Source organism: Sciurus carolinensis, chromosome 1, assembly GCF_902686445.1.
Source record: "Sciurus carolinensis chromosome 1, mSciCar1.2, whole genome shotgun sequence".
Lineage (NCBI taxonomy): Eukaryota > Metazoa > Chordata > Mammalia > Rodentia > Sciuridae > Sciurus > Sciurus carolinensis.
In genome coordinates this window covers 189,733,551-189,753,023 of record NC_062213.1, presented here as the reverse complement: position 1 = coordinate 189,753,023, position 19,473 = coordinate 189,733,551, and the positions used below count along the sequence as shown (strand labels likewise).

General features: G+C 52.7%; 2 protein-coding genes across 4 annotated transcripts; one reads left to right on the top strand and one right to left on the bottom strand.

Annotated features, from left to right (window-relative positions):
* Window positions 1-2,802: 2,802 nt before the first annotated feature.
* On the bottom strand, window positions 2,803-6,553 carry Cd164l2 (CD164 molecule like 2). 2 transcript variants are annotated; one of them, XM_047520159.1, is made up of 6 exons: window positions 6,398-6,553; window positions 5,811-5,978; window positions 5,640-5,711; window positions 5,086-5,130; window positions 3,631-3,772; window positions 2,803-3,383 (listed from the first exon to the last, which is right to left on the bottom strand). In XM_047520159.1, the coding sequence occupies exons 1-6, from the start codon at window positions 6,483-6,485 to the stop codon at window positions 3,368-3,370; spliced, it is 531 nt and encodes a 176-aa protein (XP_047376115.1). In that variant the 5' UTR covers window positions 6,486-6,553; the 3' UTR covers window positions 2,803-3,367. The 2 variants fall into 2 exon arrangements, with proteins under 2 accessions (XP_047376115.1, XP_047376121.1); XM_047520165.1 differs by lacking the exon at window positions 2,803-3,383 and having other exon boundaries at window positions 3,627-3,772.
* Window positions 6,554-11,927: 5,374 nt separating this feature from the next.
* Gpr3 (G protein-coupled receptor 3) lies at window positions 11,928-15,137 on the top strand. 2 transcript variants are annotated; one of them, XM_047515678.1, is made up of 2 exons: window positions 11,928-12,031; window positions 13,092-15,137. In XM_047515678.1, exon 2 carries the CDS (start codon window positions 13,097-13,099, stop codon window positions 14,087-14,089), a length of 993 nt encoding a protein of 330 aa, XP_047371634.1. In that variant the 5' UTR covers window positions 11,928-12,031; window positions 13,092-13,096; the 3' UTR covers window positions 14,090-15,137. The 2 variants fall into 2 exon arrangements, with proteins under 2 accessions (XP_047371634.1, XP_047371645.1); XM_047515689.1 differs by lacking the exon at window positions 11,928-12,031 and adding an exon at window positions 12,211-12,233.
* Window positions 15,138-19,473: the final 4,336 nt, after the last annotated feature.

Genomic DNA, 19,473 nt, shown 5'->3' with positions numbered 1-19,473 from the left:
GCTGAGTCAGGAGGATCGTGAGTTCAAAGTCAGCCTCAGCAATTTATTGATGTCCTAAGCAATTCAGCAAGACCCTGACTCTAAATAAAATACAAGATGGACTTATTCTGTGCCTTCCATCTGGAATGTTCCCTCTTCACCTTCAACCTGTGAAGCTCCATCTATCTTTGAAAATTCAGCCCTAAGGCCATCTCCACTTTCCTGGTCCTTCTTGGTCCTTGTTAACACTATTAATAGTGACCACTGCTACCATTTATTGGGTACCTACTGTACTCAGATGTCACCCCCTGAGTGTGGTTTGCACATCACTTCCAATCCTCATATGGTCTCTGTCCTTATTATTGGCCCTGGGTTATAGGCCTGGTACAAAACAAATACTGAATAAACATTGGTTAAATAGCTAGGGGTGTGGCTTGGTAGTAGAGCATGTCCTTAGCACGTATAAAGCCCTGGGTTCAATCTCCAGCATGTATATAATGTAATATTCATAATATTCATATGAATGAATAGAGGAGGAGGAAAACTGAGACCTGGAGATGGAATATGACTTTCACTTTCTCTGGTACTTACATGCCTAAAGCCACAGAGCTTTCTCCCAAGCTCCAAACCCCCCACCAGGGAGGAGCGACCTCAGGAATGGGACTGTAGCTTGAGTCCCTGGGCCTAGAAAACAACTGTTGACATAGGCCAGTTGAGTGTGCAGCCTGTTCAGAGGCCTAGAAGTGGCATCCATGGTTTAGCTATGAGAGGTGAGGCCTGAGTTGGACCAGTACCTCAGGCGACAGGAGGACTGAGAAGCATGGTCATTCATTCAGGCTGTTAACCTTCTCTGAGGGCCCGCCCTGTGCCAGGCCAAGTGCTGGTGGGGTTGGGGGCTGAGGTATAAGGAGATATCAGGGGAAATGGAGGCCGAGTTGGCCTAACAGGATGTATGCATGAGCGCGAGGCCCAAGACCACAACTCCAGTCTACGAATCTGTCCTCGCCAAACCCTCCCACAGGTGTGTCGAGGTCTGCTGAGTAGCCTCTTCACCATGGCTGCCTGTGAGTTCACCTGAGGGCTGGAAGTGTCGCTCAGTGGTAGAGCACTTGACTCTCGTGCTTGAGGCCTGGGTTGGATCATACTCACACTCACAAATTCACATGGAAATGACCCAGCCAGCATTGATGGGACCCAGGCAAATAAATTGGACTACATGGGGGCTGGGGTTGTGGCTCAGTGGCAGAGTGCTTGCCTAGCATGTGTGAGGCAGTGGGTTCCATCCTTAGCACCACATAAAAATAAACAAAATAAAGGCATGCTGTCCATCTACAACTACAAAAATTTTTTTTTTTTTAAAATATGACCATTTGGAAAAGTCATAGGGTGGATCTGTAGTGAGGAGGGCAGTCACAGAACAGCATGTATAGCCTGATCACACTGATGTAAAAATGCTAAATATGTAAATATACATAATAAATTCACAGAGAAAGTTCTGAAACATGCTGTTTCAGAACCATAGTCATTTCTGGGGAAGGAGGGAGGGAGAGGAGTGATTCTCACTCTTGAAACTTCTATATAGGGGCTGGGGTTGTGGTTCGTGGTAGAACACTTGCCTTGCACGGGTGGGGCACTGGGTTCCATCCTCAGCATTGCATAAATAAGTAAAGGTGTTGTGTCCATCTACAACTAAAAACTTAAAAAAAACTTTAAAACTTCTATATAGTCCTTTTTTTCCTTCACAGGTATTTAGTACTCTTGAAAGAAAAACATTCAATAAAGAAGGGCAAGGAAAAGAAATCATGCTGGGAGAAAAGCCAGGGAAGAGCTGTCCCAACTGGAAAACCTGCACATGCAAAGGCTTGGGGAAGAGAGGAAGCAAGGCAGGCTGGGAACAGAAGGAGATCCCCGAGCTGGAGGGGTACCAAAGGCGGGGCTCTGATGGAAGTGAAGGTAGGAGGGAGAGGCCCCAGGAGGTGGTGCCACATGTGGGCAAGAGAGGCCAAGGAGCAGCTGGAACTGCCTGTGGACCTGAGGGTCCTTTCCAGCCTCTCCAGCTACAGCCAGAGATCCCCAGGGTAGAGGGAGGGTAAGCCTAAGGCTGCACAGCTTAAGAGGGACAGGTGCCCTGGAGTGAAGCAGATGGAATACACGAACCTGCCCTGAGCCTTCTCCACATCCCACAAAGATGGAGACTGTTATCCCCACTTTACGGATGAGAAACTGAAGACCAGAGCCGTGAAATGCTTGAGTTGGAACAGTTGGGCTCTCTAGACTGCACTTGCAATCGGAGCTTCCTCTCAACTTTTTTTGTCATTGTGCCTGTGAAGCAGCGAGACCCTGCTGCATGCCGGGTTCCCACTGAGCACCCAAGACCTGGGGGCTATGCGTCAGGAAAGACTTCTGTGCCCAGGGATGCAGGCAGGGCTTTCAAAGAGGCCTGAATGAGAAAGGGCAGCAATGGCCACCTAAGAGTTCTGGGGGCTGCCCTCCTTGGCCCTGGGGCACAAACATAATTTTAGGGGGCAAAGTCTGGAGACACCTTCAGAAGAAAGTCCTGAGGTTCTGCCCACTCTAGAGTCAGAAAAGCCTGGATTCTAACACCAGCTCTGCCCCGATTTTGAGCAAACACTTACCCTTCTCAGTCTCCATAACCCTGCTGGGGAGAGGCAGGCAGAGGGGTTCAAAGGTATAAGTGACAAAAATATTTTAAAGGAGTCAGCCATAGCCTTAGGCAGAATTCCTGTTAAGGAGAGGACGTCGGCCATATCCTCACCCGTCCACACAACCCAAGACGTGGGACAGGAAGCACAGCACCGGAAACAGTTCCTTTATTTGGGGGACAGAGCCCAGGCTAGGTTGGTGGGAAGAGGCGGCACAGACCCCAGGTACCAGGCTGAGGGACCCAGCAGGGTCCACAGATGAGACACGAGGTGGTTGAGGGATGTTCTCAGCTGTAGGTGGCAGGCCCAGGACAGGAGGGGATGTCAGGCATTGGTTGCTGAGCCTGCTCAGTGTCCACAGGGGCCAGAAACTGATGGCCAAAGCTGTTCCCACCCCCAGTGCTCACAAAGTGGCCAAGAGGGTTAGCCTCTGAGTCCTCCTTCCCCTCAGTGTGGAGAGCAGGCCCAAGGGGGTCAGATTCTGAGGTCACACAGAGAGGACACTTAGGGGAGGTGACCCTGCCTCAGTTGGGCAAAGCATCTCACCCCCCAGAGAGCAGGTGCAGCAGGAAGACAAACACTCTAACGCAGGCTGCAGCGCCCGCCCCACGGCACACAGAACCCGGGGCCTTGCTCGGCTCCCTTCTCAGAGGACACCACACTTTCACACAGCCTGGATCCTGCCCACGGCTCCAGACTGGCTGAAGACTTGCCTGGGCCATCACCTACTGGTTCTCCTCCCTGCTGGCAGCATGAGGGGACAAAGACACAATGGGGCTCAGCTGAACTGCCAAGCATGGGGCCCAGGCTGAGTCCTGGCCCCAGCTAACATCTAGCAGGGAGCCCCTATTGCAGGAGAGAAGGGGTGTGGTTCACATGGGGGGCGTGGGGAGGGAGGCATTGTCTTTGGGCTACCCCTGGAGAAGACCATCCCGGGCAGGGAGTAGTATGGGCAGTGAGCTGGGACTTCCCGGCTGCCAGTACTCACAGTGTCTGGTAAGTGCTCTCCTTGGCCTTGAGGAAGCGCAGCAGGAAGAAGGCCACCGCCTGCAGGCTCAGCACTAGCACAACACCCCCGATGAAGCTGGCACCATCAAAGCCAGGGCTGTGGGCTTCAGGGAGGGGGCTCCCTGCGGAGTGAGACAGGATGGAGGTCATAGTCAGCCCCCAAGGACCAGGATCCCAGCCCCACCTCACAACTGGCACAGGACACCTTGAGGCCTCAGTCCTCACCAAGGAGCCTGGAACACCAGGCACAGAACCTACAGGCAGTGGGGAAGTGCCTGGTATAAGGGACAGTGCTTGTCAGGAGTTGGCCCTGTTCCTAAGTTGCTGTGTGACTTTATGCCATGCTCACCCTCTCTGGGCCTACCGATCCCATAGGCCCGTTAGGTGAGAGAGGGCTCTCAGGGCTCAGATCCCAGATGCAGATGATGTGGCCCCTTTTCAGGACTACTAAGCCTCTTGCCCCAGTACTCAGAGAAGGAGGAGCAGAAGGAAAAGTAGAGAGCCAGGTCAACACCCTACCGAATGGGTAGGAAGAAGAAGAAGATGGGCCCCTTTCTCTTCCCTGCAGACAGTAGAGCCTTAGGGCCACAGTTACCAGGCTGGGTCTGGGTGGCTCCCAGCTGTGCCACCAGGGATTCCATTTCAGGCCCTGGGCCAGGTGCCCAGGACAGGGTAGGGCCAGCGAGGGTAGAGTAAGGCAGGGCTGGTGGGCAAAAAAACACACTGGGACCGTGAACAGGGCTCCTCTGGGGGCAGCGTCCACTTCCCAGTGGGTGTGTGCGGTATAAGGGGGTCTGAGAATACAAAGGGCAAAAGATGGTCCCAACTGAAGTCCAAGGCTCCCCAGAAAAGGATGCCAGGGAAAGAAGAGCAGAAAGGGAAGAGACAAGTCAGACACAGTGGATCTGGGGCTTCAGCTGAGGGAACTGAGACCATCAATAATTCAGCCTCTGAGATCAGTTTCCGGCTTTAATTAACCAAGAGCCTCTTCAGCCATCCTGGCCAAGTCTGGTGACCTCCAGTCTCAGAGGGGCAGTGGGAGTCAAGGGGTGGGGTTCTTGCCACTGCTCTGCCAGTAACCTGTTCTGGGACCCTCTGGCCTGCAGGTTGCTGTAGATGGTCACTGAGAACACCTTATTCACAACTGGAGCCACATACTCTCAGGTCCAAGGGTCAGACTAGGAACAGGTGGGAGCCACCATTTCTTGATCACCTTCAGTGCGTCAGACACTGAAGTGGGCCATATGCAGACCCATAAAAATCCTCACAGCAACTCTGTGAGGTGGGTATCACCTAACCCATTTTACAGATGAGGAAACTACCCATGGAGGAGGAACTGAGGGGGTGGAGACCACAGAGCGTGTCAGCACCTGAGCCAGCTGTCTTTCATGCACCTCTGGGCCTCCCACTGCGCCATCCCAGGGGGAGTACTTACCTGTTGTGATTGTCTTCGGTTCATAGGTGGGATGGTGGTGGGCAGCTGAGGAGACAGGAAATCCATAATAAGACAGCCTTCCTGTCCCCTGGCTCCCATCAAGGCCGCAGTCCCTGCCAGCTGTTGGACTCTGACTCAGATCAGGCTCCTCTCCCAGATGGATACCCAATGTTCTATAAAGCCCTGGTCTCACAGTTCCCTCCACCAGATGTGCCCCCTTTCCAGTTCTACCTACCAAGCTCATCTCTGACCCCACTTCCTCCAGGAATCCTCCCTCCATTTCCTTCAGAACTTCCAAAACCCCAGCTCTGCCTTACATTACAGGAAGACCTAGTGCCCCCATCCCCTCACGCATCCAGACCAATTTACAGTGATAAAACAGATCATAGAGGGGAGGAGAATCCTGAGAGCTGAAGACAGAATTGAAAATGGACCCAGGTGTTTATGGGCATAGTCCACTCCCTGAGAGGCTGGTTTTTCCTGGGAACAGGTTCAGGATGGGGAGACCAGCCCCCTCCCTCCAACCTGGCTTAGGCCAGTGAGGACTCTTTTACCTGGACAGGATTCTGAATGGTTGTAGACAGAGCAACCCTCCTTGACCACCTCAGCTTGGGCCACACAGTGTCCTTATGGGAGAAGGGGCAGGGAAGAGGTTTGAGGATAGTGTCCAAGACTCTGGGGTTCAGAGCTGGGGCCAATGAGCTTGGAAGAGCCCACCTTCATACCTGGTTCCTGTGGTCGACATTGCTGCCACACACAGCCTGAGAGGTTGTGTGCTCTGTCCCCCTCCACACAATGCTCACAGAGCTCCAGTTGTTTGCAGCCCCCTTGGACAGTAGGCCAGATGTTCAGGCGGATCAGGGCTCCCCGCCCAAAGCCTTGAGCTCCTTTACCTGGGAATGGGATGGGAGTGGGAAGAGAGCAACTCTGGGAAGCCAAGCTGCAGCACCTACCCCACCACCTCTGTGGTTCTCACTCCTTTACCCATGCCTGGAGCTTCTGCAAGCACAAGGTAACACTCACCTAGCCTTTGCCACATACCCCCAACACCCCCTCCCTTTAAGTACATCTGGGGTTCCCAGACACATTTGGAGCTCTCACCTCCAAATACACCTGAAGTCCTAATCCCCCACATCTGAAGCCTACATATACTCCACACAAAACGGGAGCCCCCTTCTTCTCCCACCCCTGGAGCCCTGCACAGGTCTTGGAAGTCCCTTCCTACCCCCAAGCCCAGACTGGGAGGCGGCTGGATGAGGGGAATGCGCCAACTGCCCCAGCCTGGTCCTAGCCAGACCCTGCCCTGCGTTACCAGCCACAGCGAGTTGGGCACACAGGAGGAGGCAGCAGCAGCCGCCGCAAAGCGCAGCCCGAAAGGCACGGGGTCCCGGCGCTGCCATGGACGAGGGTGGGAACTGGGAGTCCGCGGACAGCTGGTGTGGCGCGTCCCTTCTGGACTCCGCTCGCGGGAGCTTGTGGAGAGAGAGAGACCGGGGCAACCGGGGCGTGGCCAGTAGGGGCGTGACCAATAGGAGAGGTCGGGTGGGGCTGCGCTCTGGTAGGGCGGAGCCAACGAGGGCGGGGCCAGATAGGTACTTGACTGGGTTTGGGGCGGGGCTTGAACAAAATGGGTGGAGTCCAGTAGTAAGAGTAGCCAGGACACTGAGCGCCCCAACCCGTAGCTGGGTGTAACAGTTAAGTAGAGAATATTTTTATCCCTGCTTCATAGGTCAGGAAACTGAGGCCCCAGGACTAGTTCGAGGTCACAGCGGCAAAATATGGATTTGAAAGTGAAGTCATTTTCTTACGTTCAGGGCTTGACTCAGGCCAGGCCTTATAGGGAGCAGCCTCCCAGCAGATCCTATGAAGGCTAGGACAGGTCTCAGCTATCCCGCCCCTCTGGCTGCCTGTGCCCAGCTTTGGTGTTTTCTCTCGGCTTCATCCCTCGCACTGTCCCCCCACCCGCTTCTGCCTTTCAACCTTCCATCTTGTCTGCCTCCCACCCATCACACCCTCTGGCCAAGCCATGGGTCATGCCCTTACTAAGTCAATAGGGCCTTTCCACAGCCTTTCCCATGGCTTCCTCTCCTGCCTCCAGTACCACTCTTGCAGCCACGTCTCAGGTTCCTTAGGGGCACCTCTTCTTTCTCTTCTCCCTCCTCCTCCTTCTCACCCTAGCCCCCTTTAAACTGATCGTGACCCAGTTTAATTCTGAGCCCAAATTCACACTCTTTTGGAGTCATCTTGGCCATTCCTCTGCCTTCAGTCCCACTGAAAAGCCAACAAATCTCTAATCTTCACCTCCTGGCCAGTTCTGGCTCCACAGCTGCAACACCTGTAACTAATAACACATAGCTTATAATCATGGAGCCCTCACTACTAGCAGAATGTACATTCTATTAAGCTTTTATTTGCAGCCTCTCATCTAATGTCCACAACTAACCTGTAGGCATGGGTTGTGTCATCCTCAATTTGCAATGTGCTCAGGGACACAGAACACATTGTGCCAGGATGCCAGGATCCAATGAAGCTAGAAGCCACCCTCCCCTCTGCCATGCCTCCTGCAGGTCCCCTGCTTCTTGGATACCTGGGCCTGAACACCCTCAGGATATTGTCTGGTCCCTTTTCCCCACTCAGGGAGGCCCCATCACCTCCCTTTGGTCACCTGGGTTGGTAACCATGGTTTCACCTTTACCTCCTTTCTCCATCTCAGCCCCCTTCACACTCTACATCTACATGTCCCCTGGGTCCCACTCCCTCGCACTTTCCAGGCCCTTCTCCAAGCTGGCCCTCACAGTGCAGGGCTGTCCTGAAACCATGGATCTGACCACACCTCTTCCAATTAACAACTTTTCAACAATGGCTTGGTCTCCACATTCCTGTGTTTTCTGGAGTCTCTTAGCCTGTCTTGGGCTCTCTGCATCACCTTTCTGTCCCTCCAGGAGATAGAACAGTGTCCCTCCTTGCCTTTATCCTAGCTCCTCTCCTGCAGTGTGTGTGTAGGGAGGACCTCCTCCTTTCCTGACTATATCTGCCTGGCAAACTAATGCTTCAAGTCACCACTAAAAGAGTGATCCTTGAAAAAAATAAGCCAGATCATACTACTCCCCTGCCCAACCCACTAGTGCCTTGCATCTTATAACTTTTCTCCATCCACAGGGTTTTCCCCTGCCCACCTCTCTGGGTTCAAACCCTCCCTCACAACTGTGCTCATTGACCTCCTCTCTACTCTTCAAATCTTCTCCTCTTCACGGCCTGTGTATTTGCCATGCCCTTTCCTTGAAACTTTTTCTTTTATTTCTTTTTCTTTCTTTCTTTATTTTTTTTTTCTCAATACTGGGATTTAACCCAGGGACACTTAACCACTGAGCCACATTCCCAGCCATTTTTATTTTTTGATACAGGGTCTCACTAAGTTGCTTAGGGCCTCACTAAATCGCTGAGGCTGACTTTGAACTTGCAATCCTCCTGCCTCAGCCTCCAGAGATACTGGGATTACAGGTATGTGTCACCATTCTTGGCTTCTTGAAACTCTTCTGCTCTCTTCAAGTGACTTTGTGACCTCCCTACCTAAAAAACATCTCCTGGTTATTCTACATTACAGTATCTGTTTTTTCCTTTGAAGCATATATCAAATGTATAATTAACTACCTGTTTGTTTCCTGGGCTATAAGCTCCACAAAGGCAGGAACTATGTTTGTCTCCTTCCCTAGGGAACTCCCTGCACACAGAACAAGCTAAGTAGATGTTTATTAGTAACCATACTGTACCATGTTGTGACCATCTGAGTGCATGTTTGTCTGAGCCACTGGTCTTTGATACCTTCAAGGGCTCTCTATTTGACATTAAGTGTCTCTTTGCAAATTGCCTATCTCTCCCCCTTAAATGGGAGCTCCTTGAAAAAGGCAGGGGTTTGTTCACAGCTGTATCCTCTGTGCCTGGCAAATAGTAGATGCTCAGTAAATATACACTAAACATTGAAAATGAAGGGATGTGGTCAGATCATCTCTTCCTAGCAAAACCCAAAGCCAGGGGAACATCAGTGAATACTGGTTTGAATGAAGTGTGTATTAAGAATACATGTACTGTCAATGACTGGACCCCTGGGTTTTGGACAAGGGCCTCAAGTGTAGAGATTATCTGTGTCTCACAAGTATACGCAAACACACACATTCCTCGCTTTAGACTTGGGCCCAAGTTCTGAAGACTGGTGAAGAATGAAGAGGTAAAGAAGCCTCACCTGGAAGTGAGAGTTCACAGCCATCTGGTGGCCACCTGGCAAACTGCGGTATTGTCAGCCCTCATCTAACTTCACGTCAGTCTCTCCTGGGAATGAGAGTGTGTCTAAGCCAGTGTGGAAGGCACCCTAGGCTTGGTTAAAGGTGGACCCGGCCTCAGATCCCGACTCTGCCATTTACTTTGTGATCAGGGGCAAGTTCCTTGGCTTCTCTGGAGATATGTTCTATTACCTTTGCAGAGTTGTAAGGAAGAACTGGTCTGGCACCTGATTGGTGGGAAGAAAGTAAGGTGTAGGGGCAGAGGGCATGAGGAGGGGCTGCCCTTCTGGGAGGAAAGATCTGCTAGGCAGTGATGGTCTCAATTGTCCTATTGGCGAGAACGATTTTGGTGCATGAGAGAGCATACACTTGATCAAGCACAGCCTCCCTTCAGTCTCTTGGGTTTCTGGGTTTTCTAGGAGTTAGAAATATCCCCCTTCTTTCCTCCCTAGCTGCCTGAGGAACAACCTCCATGTAAAGGGCACAGTAACTATCCAGATCAGGAAGTTCACGACCAACCAACTATTTCATTGGAAACAAGTGTCCTTCATCCTAGGATGCTTCATTGGAAACAAGTGTCCTTCACCCTAGGATGCTAACTGTAACTAAGACAGAAACACCAAAACATATAAGGCCATGTCACATGTGAGCTTTGTATTTGGTGGTGGCAACACAACTGTCTAGGGCACCATTTATGATTCTTTGGATTCTACAAAGAAAAACTAATCCAGGGGGTGGGACTGTAGCTCAGTGGCAGAGTGCTTGCCTAGCATGTGTGAGGCACTGGGTTCCATCCTTAGCACCACATAAAAATAGACAAAATAAAGGCATGCTGTCCATCTACAACTACAAAAAAATTTTTTTTTAAAGACACAGGAGAAATGAGGAGAAAAAGATCTCAAGAAAACAGAGAAATGTGAGCACAGAATGAAGACAGCTGTGGGACCACAAAGGTCAAACAAGGTTGGAACTGGCAAGCGGGAGGGAAGATTCTGTGGTGATGTACGCGTTTCACCAGGGTATCAATGAACTATGAAAACTGCCACTCGGAAGTCTCTCATGTGCCACTTTACCAACCCCCCAGTACCCTTTACCTTTCTCTGAGACCAGAACTTTGTTGGGACCCAGTTCAGATTGGGGAGAAAAGGGACATCTGAGTCTTGGGTTGCTGATGCCCTGTCTCCTCTCTCAGTCACCTCGAGCATGCATCCTCCTACTTTGTGTTTCTCTTCGCAGCAGCTCCTGTTTAGTTGAATCATCTAGTCAACGGATACTTATTGAACACCCACTTTATGTTAGGCACTGCTTTCCAACAGAAAAGAGGACATGGTCACTGCTCTCTCGTGGAGCTTGCAATGGAGCGGGACTGAGACATAGTAAGAAAGAAAGATGACTAAAGATATATTTCCTGGGTTTAGGGTTTAAAGGCAGGCAGGGTTAGGGAAGGGGAGCTCTTTCTCCATGCCCCCACCCCACCAGGGTGCCTCAGAAGGGAGGCCGAGAGGGACCTGCCAGGAGAACTGGTTTTCTGCTTCCAGTTCTTCCCTATCTCCCGCTGCTTCAGGGAAGTGCTCCCCCTTCTGCTGGCTTTCCAGATCCTTGAATAAATAATTCAGGTTTTTAAATCTTGCCAGGCCTACTCTTCCATGCTGTGAGGGCGCTATTGGACTGACATGAATGATGTCACCCAGTTCCTTATTCCAGCCCCAACATCACGGGACCTGTCCTGGCAGCAACTTACTTGCCCGGTCACTGTCAGCTCCTCTACCCTGTTCCCCTCAACCTGGGGCTCACTTACCAGGCACCTAGCATCTTCATTCCAGGACCCAACAACCCTCAACCCTCAGCGTTTAGTTCTGTCACCTCAGTACCTCAGCACTTGAAAGGTTCATGGTGACCTGAAATCCCTTCACCTGGATACCCCATCTTCTTGCCACCACTTCTGCCACCCTTGGATCCCTAAACTCCATCACGCTCTAAAGTCTCCCTGACACTGCTATGGTTGCCCTGGGGATTCTACCATCCTCTACCGTCAGCATCCCAAGGCCACCATCCCCCAAGATCCTGTCACCAGCTCATATCGTCACTTCCACCCACCTCCCTGCTTTCTCGTGCTCCTGTCACCGTCACCTCAGGGCCCATCGTCATTCTCATAGGAGGACGCCCTTTCAGCCCCATCACTCGGTCTCGGTCACCTGAATTCTGTCATCTTGTTCCAGTCACCTGAGGGTCCCCATCACCCCACAGACTATCGGGGTCCCCTTTCAGCTCCCCACCATATTCCCTGAAGGCTCCCTGAGACTTCTCCGAAGATCTCCACCAGCGCCCCAGAAACCCCTGGCCCGCAGAGGGCGCCGCGTCAAGGACAGCTCGGGCCGCTTCGGGAGGGGGCGGGGCCGCGGCCGCGGTCGCTTTTTATGAATGGGGGAGCGGGCGGTGCGAGGCCTCATTACTATGCCGCGCAACGCGCGCTGCGCCCCAGCGCGCCGCGCCTATTGGCCTACTGGGCCGCTGACGTCACTGAACCGGCGGCCGGGGGCGGGGCGGGGCGGGGTGACTCACGCCGCTTCTCCCGCGGCCGCGGGGGCTTCTCGGGGTCCGCGCACACCTTGCGCTGCCAGGACCCAACCGGAGCCTCCCCGCGGCCCGGCCGCGCCCTGTCCTGAGCGGTGAGTAGCGGGCCCTGCCGAGGGCACCAGGAGTCCTGGAGAGCACGCCGGATGCTGGGGCACTGGACTGGCTGAAGGCTCCCTGCCGCTGGCCGCTGGGGTCGGAGGTCGAGACTGGGATTCTGGGTTAGCAATTCTGGGTCAGCAGGCGGGGCCCCAAGTGTTCGGGTACTGGAGCGGTCAGTTGGTGACCTGGGAAAGGGTGAGCATCCCTGCAGGGACCCGTGGCTCTGGAGGTTCGGACAGTCGTCTGAGGTTGGGCGGGCAGGAGACGACTGGGGCAAGGACACAGGCGTCCGAGTCGCGGGAGGTGTCAGATTTAGGGATCTAGATATTCGGGCAGGAGGCGGAGTCAGGCCCCTGATCTAGGTGTCCAAGCAGAAGGAGGGGTCTGACTCAGGGATCCAGACTTCCAGCGAGGGATGTCTCACAGAGATCTTGGGGCTTCAGACAGAAGGAGGGGTCAGTCCAGGGACAGAAGTCTGGTAGAGCGTGCGGGGTGGGGGGCTGCGTTCCCAGGTGATGTTACCCTAGGAATGTCGGGTGGGGGTTGACAGGAGCTTCACGCGCTTTTCTTGGGGGCGGAGCCTGGGCCCGCTGTGCTGAGAATCGTGAGGGGTCTGGGAGCCTCAGAAACCGAGTCATTCTCTGATGGGAGGAAGCAGAGATTCCCTCAGACTCGAGATGCTTCTCTCCCCCACCCCCACCGGATCTTGAGTCTTTTGGTGCATCGCCTGGATTCTGTGGTCCCCCATTCACTTATGGTAGCCTTTCATCTGGTTCTGATTACACACGTGGGAAAAAGAGGCGTGCAGGACCCAGAGAATTGGAAGGGAGGGTGCAGAGACTCAGTACAGGAATCCCCAGAAAAAAAGACCCTTGTTTAAAGGTCTGGAGGTATTTGAGAAGACAAAGGTATCCTGGGAAGAACCCTAGGGCATGAATGGGGGGACAAGGCACCAGGGCTGCACCACATATCCTGAAGGGCACCTCACCCCCTCTAGACCCCTCCTGTCAGCACCCAGCCCTGCCAGCATCTCACAGGGCCTTTCTCCTGCAGGTACCATGATGTGGGGTGCAGGCGGCCCCTTGGCCTGGCTCTCAGCTGGCCCAGGCAACGTGAATGTGAGCAGCGTGGGCCCCGCAGAAGGGCCCACAGGCCCAGCTGCACCACTGCCCTCACCCAAGGCCTGGGATGTGGTGCTGTGCATCTCAGGCACCCTGGTGTCCTGCGAGAACGCGCTGGTGGTGGCCATCATCGTGGGCACTCCTGCCTTTCGTGCCCCCATGTTCCTGTTGGTGGGCAGCCTGGCTGTGGCAGACCTGCTGGCAGGCCTGGGCCTGGTCCTGCACTTCGCTGCTGTCTTCTGCATAGGCTCGGAGGAGATGAGCCTGGTGCTTGTTGGTGTGCTGGCAATGGCCTTTACCGCCAGTATTGGCAGCCTACTGGCCATCACTGTCGACCGCTACCTTTCCCTGTACAATGCCCTCACCTACTACTCAGAGACAACAGTGACTCGGACCTACGTGATGCTGGCCTTGGTGTGGGGGGGTGCCCTGGGCCTGGGACTGTTGCCTGTGCTGGCCTGGAACTGCCTGGATGGCCTGACCACGTGTGGTGTGGTATATCCACTCTCCAAGAACCATCTGGTGGTCCTGGCTATTGCCTTCTTCATGGTGTTTGGCATCATGCTGCAGCTCTATGCCCAGATCTGCCGCATCGTCTGCCGCCATGCCCAGCAGATCGCCCTTCAGCGGCACCTGCTGCCTGCCTCCCACTATGTGGCTACCCGCAAGGGCATCGCCACACTGGCTGTGGTGCTCGGCGCCTTTGCTGCCTGCTGGTTGCCCTTCACTGTCTACTGCCTGCTGGGTGATGCCCGCTCCCCACCCCTCTACACCTATCTCACCCTGCTCCCCGCCACCTACAACTCCATGATCAACCCCATCATCTACGCCTTCCGCAACCAGGACGTGCAGAAGGTGCTCTGGGCCATTTGCTGCTGCTGTTCCTCTTCCAAGATTCCTTTTCGATCCCGCTCCCCCAGTGATGTCTAGTTACATCCTGGTGACCCCTGCAGCCCTGATCACTACAAAATTCCAGAATGTTAGGTCCTCCAGGGCTTTGTTCCAAACCTCCAGCTCTACACCCCCAGACCCAGCTGGTTCTGGAGTTCTAGGACATTGGGTGTTTCAGGATTCTGTTCGAGATGCCTGCAGTGGCCCAGCTGGCTCCATGGTTCTAGAATGTTCCAGGTGGTCAGGGTTCCTCTTAGAAATGTCCCACAGCCCAGCTGACTTGCAGTTTCAGAATGCTGGGCGTTTTACAGTGCCATTCAAGTCCTTGATCTTTCCCCTCCCCTGAACTTGCCCTTAGCCATGTCACTTTACTTTTGAATTTCTGAGCTCAAGAGTCAGAGAGTTTAGTCACTTAGTTGCCTAGATAGGAGAAAGATCTATCTATCTATCTATCTATCTATCTATCTATATATATTGCACATACAAAGAAAGTATATTACATTATTTATTTATTTATTTATAAGTTTATTTATGGGTGATAAGGGGAAAAAAGGACCCATACCTTGAAATCTAGGCCATACCAGGGTATTCCCAATCCCCACACCCCCATTTCTGACCTCAGTTCCTGGAGGGGGGAAATGGAGAAAGAGAAACCACGTATTTTGTTATTATTTTTGCTTATTTTTTATCGAAGAGATCATAGAAACCAGAGCCTTCTCCCCAGGCCCGACACCCTCGGGTTTGCAGGAGGAACACACCAGCCTCTGGTTTTTTATTTTTTTAAGAAGCCATCACCTGAGCAACCGATAATTCCTCTGCGCTGGGGGCCGGCTTCCCTCTGGTGGCCATTTGTGGGAACTGCAGCCCGACCAGGCAGCCGGTACCAGAAAATGCAACCCCAACTCTACTCAGGCCTGGCATCCAGCGCCACAGGCATGGCCTGGGGGCCAGGTCTCATCCTGAGGTGCCCTAGAGGAGGCGGGGCAAGAGCCAACACCCCACCCCTCTGCCAACTGGGATATGGCCCCCAGTGCATTCCCTGTTCCTGTCCCCCTGACCCAACTCATTAAAAAATGATTTTGTGATAAATACGTTTCTGTGTGTGTGTATGTATGTGTGTGTGCGCACACGCGTGCATGCATGCAGGGTGTAGAGTCTAACGAGGGATAGACCAGAATGAGAGGATCAGGCCAGGCTAGAGGGGCCTAATGGGGGGATTTGAGGATCTGAAGGCTGGGATGGAGTGTGGTTGACCCCCCCCCCCCCCCCCCGCCAGGATATCAATGCCTCTCTGGTCAGCCCTGGGCATTGCCTGGCAAGGACCTCACATCCTCTTGGGGGACCAGGGTTCTGGGCTCTGAAGATGCCCACATCCTGCCCACATGAGCCAGTTTGGGGCTCTGACATGAAGAATATGTGCACAGTATGTCTGTTTCCTTCATAATAATAACCCCTCTCTGGCCTGGGGATGTAGCTCAATGGTAGAGCACTTGCCTAGCATGTGATAGGACCAGTGTTCGACCACAAGTACTGCCAAAACGAACAAACAAACAAACAAACAAAAACTGCTTTCTTCTAATAGTGTGTGCTTACTGTGTGGGATAGGCACTCTGCAAAAGGTAGGTATGCACATTATCTCCTAAATGCCTCACAAGCATTCCCTGGCATATATAGTATTGTCTCCTTACAGATGAAGAAATGGAGACTGAGAGTGTGTTGGTGATTGACCCAAAGCCATATAGTTGGGAAATGGTAAAGTCAGGATTCAAACGGGGAACATCTGTTTCCAGAATCTGTGTTCTGTCTCCTAGGCAATGTCCTCTCACTTCCTTCTTTCCAAAGCCTGGGGCTTAGGACATTCTGGACCCTGACTTATATCCTCAGGGCCAGTGACCCACATTTGGGAGATGATTGGACAAGGTCTGGTCATTGTGGAGCTAGAAGTTCTTTCCAAAGTAAAGATGAGTGGCTATATGTGTGTGCATTTGGGGACCCGAGTTTGGGTGTTTGGGAGTGGAGGAGGACCCCAGAAGATTGTGTTCATCAGGCAGGCAGAAGCAGGTTTGGGATATGGCTTACCAGGGCTCTCTGACTACCCTAACCTCCCAGCCTCCCAGGTTCTCAGGCCCTACAGCTGGACAAAGCCTAGCGATGGGACCCTAGGAGCATTTCTGGCCTACCTCATCATCACACAGACAGACAGGCTGAGACACAAAAAAGAGCAGTTATTTGCTCAAACTCATCCTGCGGTGCCAGGCTAGGATATGGGTCTTTCTCCATTTCCTTGCCTACAGCTCTTTTGCCGGGTATTCAAAACCTCTCCCCAACAGTGGTTACAGGAGTCTAGGTGGTAGACATGCCAACAGGCCCAGGCACAAAATGAAGAGGCCAGCCCAGGACCCTGGGAAGAGACCCCACCCATACATGCCACAAGCACCTCCCCAAGGTCAAGCCTTGAGCCAAACGTTTCACACACCACCACCCTGACTTCGTCAGAGGGATGCTGTCGCTCTCCCCACTTTTCACAGGGGAGAGCTGAGACTGTGAGAGCAATGGGCCTCTCCATTCATTCACAGATGGAGCTTAATGACCAGCGTGGAGCAGTTCCATACAGATGGCACTACACAGAAGAGTTTTTCAAAAAAATGTAATGTTGGAAGCTGGGTACGGTGGCACATGCCTATAATCTCAGCAACTCAGGAGATGGAGGCAGGAGGATCACAGGTTTAGAAACTTGGCAAGACATCCTGTCTCAAAATGAAAAATTAAATAAATAAATAAAAAGGACTGGGGATGTAGCTCAGTGGTAAAGCATCCCAGGTTCAATCTCCAGTATAAAAAAAAAAAAAGTAAAGTGGGCTGGGGAGATAGCTCAGTTAGTAGAGTGCTTGTTTTGCAAGCCCAAAGCCCTGGGTTCGATCCCCAGCACCGCAAAAAAAAAAAAAAAAAAAAAAAAAAAAAAAAGTAATGTTGATAATAAATCTTCAGAGAAAAAGCAAAGTAGGGAAGAAAGAGAATATGTGAGTAGTTTTTAAAGGAAGTTGCCCTAAAGAAAGATCTCTCTAAAAGGTGACATTTGATTTGCCCAAAGTCACAGTCAGGAGTTGAGTTAGGATTTGAACCTAGTTCATTCATTTCCAAATCTATTTCATTCATGGTTAAGGAGAGGATTTCAGAAACATCAGGCCAGAAAACTGGGACAAGGTGGCCTGAGCCCAGACTGGAGAAAGCTGGTGGTCTCCAGGTTATGACCTTTGGAGGGGCGATATAGGGAAGAGTCTCCTGTCTCCCACCTGCTCCTGAGAAGCCCCCACCAGGGTCTACAAGGAAAGGCCAGGTTCCCATTCTAGCGGAGTGTGGCTTGGCCCTTTGTGTCCTCATCCCAGCTTCTGGCTCTCGGGCCCAAACCAGGACCTACTCCTTTCCATCCAGTGTCTGTGCTGGGCTCCATGCCAAGGGTCTTCATCTTATCTGTGTGGGGTGGTTATGCAGTGGATCTGAGGCATTTGGGAGAGCCCAAGTGTGTGGTGGGCTGACTGGGTTACCCTCCTCCCAGGATTCTGCAGACGTAGCTCCAGTCCTCTCTGTACCGCCACTGCATGCCTCTTCCTGGAGCCCCCTTGACTGAGCCCTGCTGTGCCTGTGGAGATGTGATTCCTACACCACATCTTCCCACAGCTCCCCTGAGTAATCATGAGTACGGAAGTCTTGCTTCCTCCTCATAATAGGGCCCCTGAAGGCAGGGCTGTAGCCCATTTTCAACCGAGGGTCCCTGAGAGAAGAGGCATGTCTATTCCCTAAAACTGAAAGCCCCTGAAAGCAACTCTCTCTGTCTCTCCTCAGGTCAAGGGGCTCCAGAATACAAGGTCATGTCTCTCCCTTAGACCATGAATTCCTGAGAACTGGGCCCTGTCACTCACTGCCTTCGGCCAACGATCTCAGAGAGCAGGGTCATGCATTTTACCTTGAACTGAGATCCCTTGAGGGCAGGACTGTGTCTTCTCCTCAGACTGAGCCTTGTCTCCTTCAGACTCAAACTCCTCTGGTGCTCAGCTCTGAGAAGCTTAGTGCGCACGCTTGTGTGTGTGTGTGTGTGTGTGTGTGTGTGTGTGTGTGTGTGTTTAGGCTTTTTGCCTCTGCCAGCTTTCTAACCCCCATGCCTGATCCTACCCAGCTAGAGGCCCCAGCTGCCTCCTGATTTGGGGAAGGCATGGGCTCTCTCCCTGCCAGGCTAGGCCCTGGGATGGTGCTGGGCTCGTCTCCTCTGGTGCTGTGTGTGTTGGGGAGGGCAGTACTGAGGGCCGAACCCTCGCCGGGGCCATGACCGCCTTTCCCTGCAATAAGTGAGGAGACAGCAGCTATTAATATAAGATGAGTTCACGGGCTCACAGCTTCTGCAGGCTGGAAAACAGGCTCCCAGGGCCCGGGGGCTGCGGCAAGGTTCGTCTGTCAGATTCCCTCCTGGAGCCAGGAGACTGCCAACCCTGCATCCTCCAGCTCCTTCCATGTGGAGAACTCTGAGCATGTGGACACATGCACAGGGCCACAGTGTAGGGGCCAGGTGTCCAGCTGTTCCAAGAACACACACACACACACACACACACACACACACACGCACAAACATACATTCATATGCATCTGAGCAGTAGTGCACACACCCTTGTGCACAGACACATCATTGCACATGTGTATGCAGATCATGGTGACTTTGTATGCACAAGAATGCATGTTGGAACACATACTTAAATGTGTGCACATGCTCTTGCACATGTGTGTACAGACTTACCCTTGTACGCACCTATGTGCAAACAGATCCAGACCTGCTCACATAAGCAAATCCACTTGCATACCTTTGCACACATGTATGTACAGATAGCAATCTGCATGAGTGTATAAAGGTGATATGTATAGGCATGTATACACAAATGCATGCAAGTCCACATTCAAGGACTAGAATGCATGCACACACCGTTTCACCGTGTACACACACACATGCTCCCCACTACTGTCAGTGCTCAGCAATCATGAATCCACCTGGTTTCCCGCACCAACAGGCTTTCTTGGCCTCCCCTCCCCCAGTATTATGACAGGCAGCTCAAGCTGCTGCCAACCCCATGCCTGCCTTCAGCTTCCCGCCCCCTGGGGGTCCCCAGATCTCTGATTAACCCCCTCGCTAATTGGCCACCAGCCCCTTGACTTTGCTGCAGGCCTTCCCGGGAGCTGGGAGCAAAAGGCTGCAAATTGGCCGAGCAGAATGGGTCTGGGGAATAGTGAGCATGTGGAGGGTGTGGGTGGGGTGCTGTGAGCCCAGTCCCCAACTGGAGTCAGGCAGGGCACCCTGCATTCCAAGGATGGGGCAACATTTACATCATCCTGTCTTGGGAGGGCATTCTTGTGATTCATGTGTATTGTCACATGAAGTC

Excerpts from the sequence above, each read along its gene's own strand:
- Gpr3 (XM_047515678.1), top strand. The coding sequence starts at position 13,097 with ATGATGTGGGGTGCAGGCGGCCCCTTGGCCTGGCTCTCAGCTGGCCCA.
- Cd164l2 (XM_047520159.1), bottom strand. The coding sequence starts at position 6,485 with ATGGCAGCGCCGGGACCCCGTGCCTTTCGGGCTGCGCTTTGCGGCGGC. Across the intron at positions 5,131-5,639 it reads CCATTCAGAATCCTGTCCAG|CTGCCCACCACCATCCCACC; the intron begins GTAAAAGAGTCC and ends CTGTCTCCTCAG. Across the intron at positions 3,773-5,085 it reads ACCGAAGACAATCACAACAG|GGAGCCCCCTCCCTGAAGCC; the intron begins GTAAGTACTCCC and ends CTCACTCCGCAG.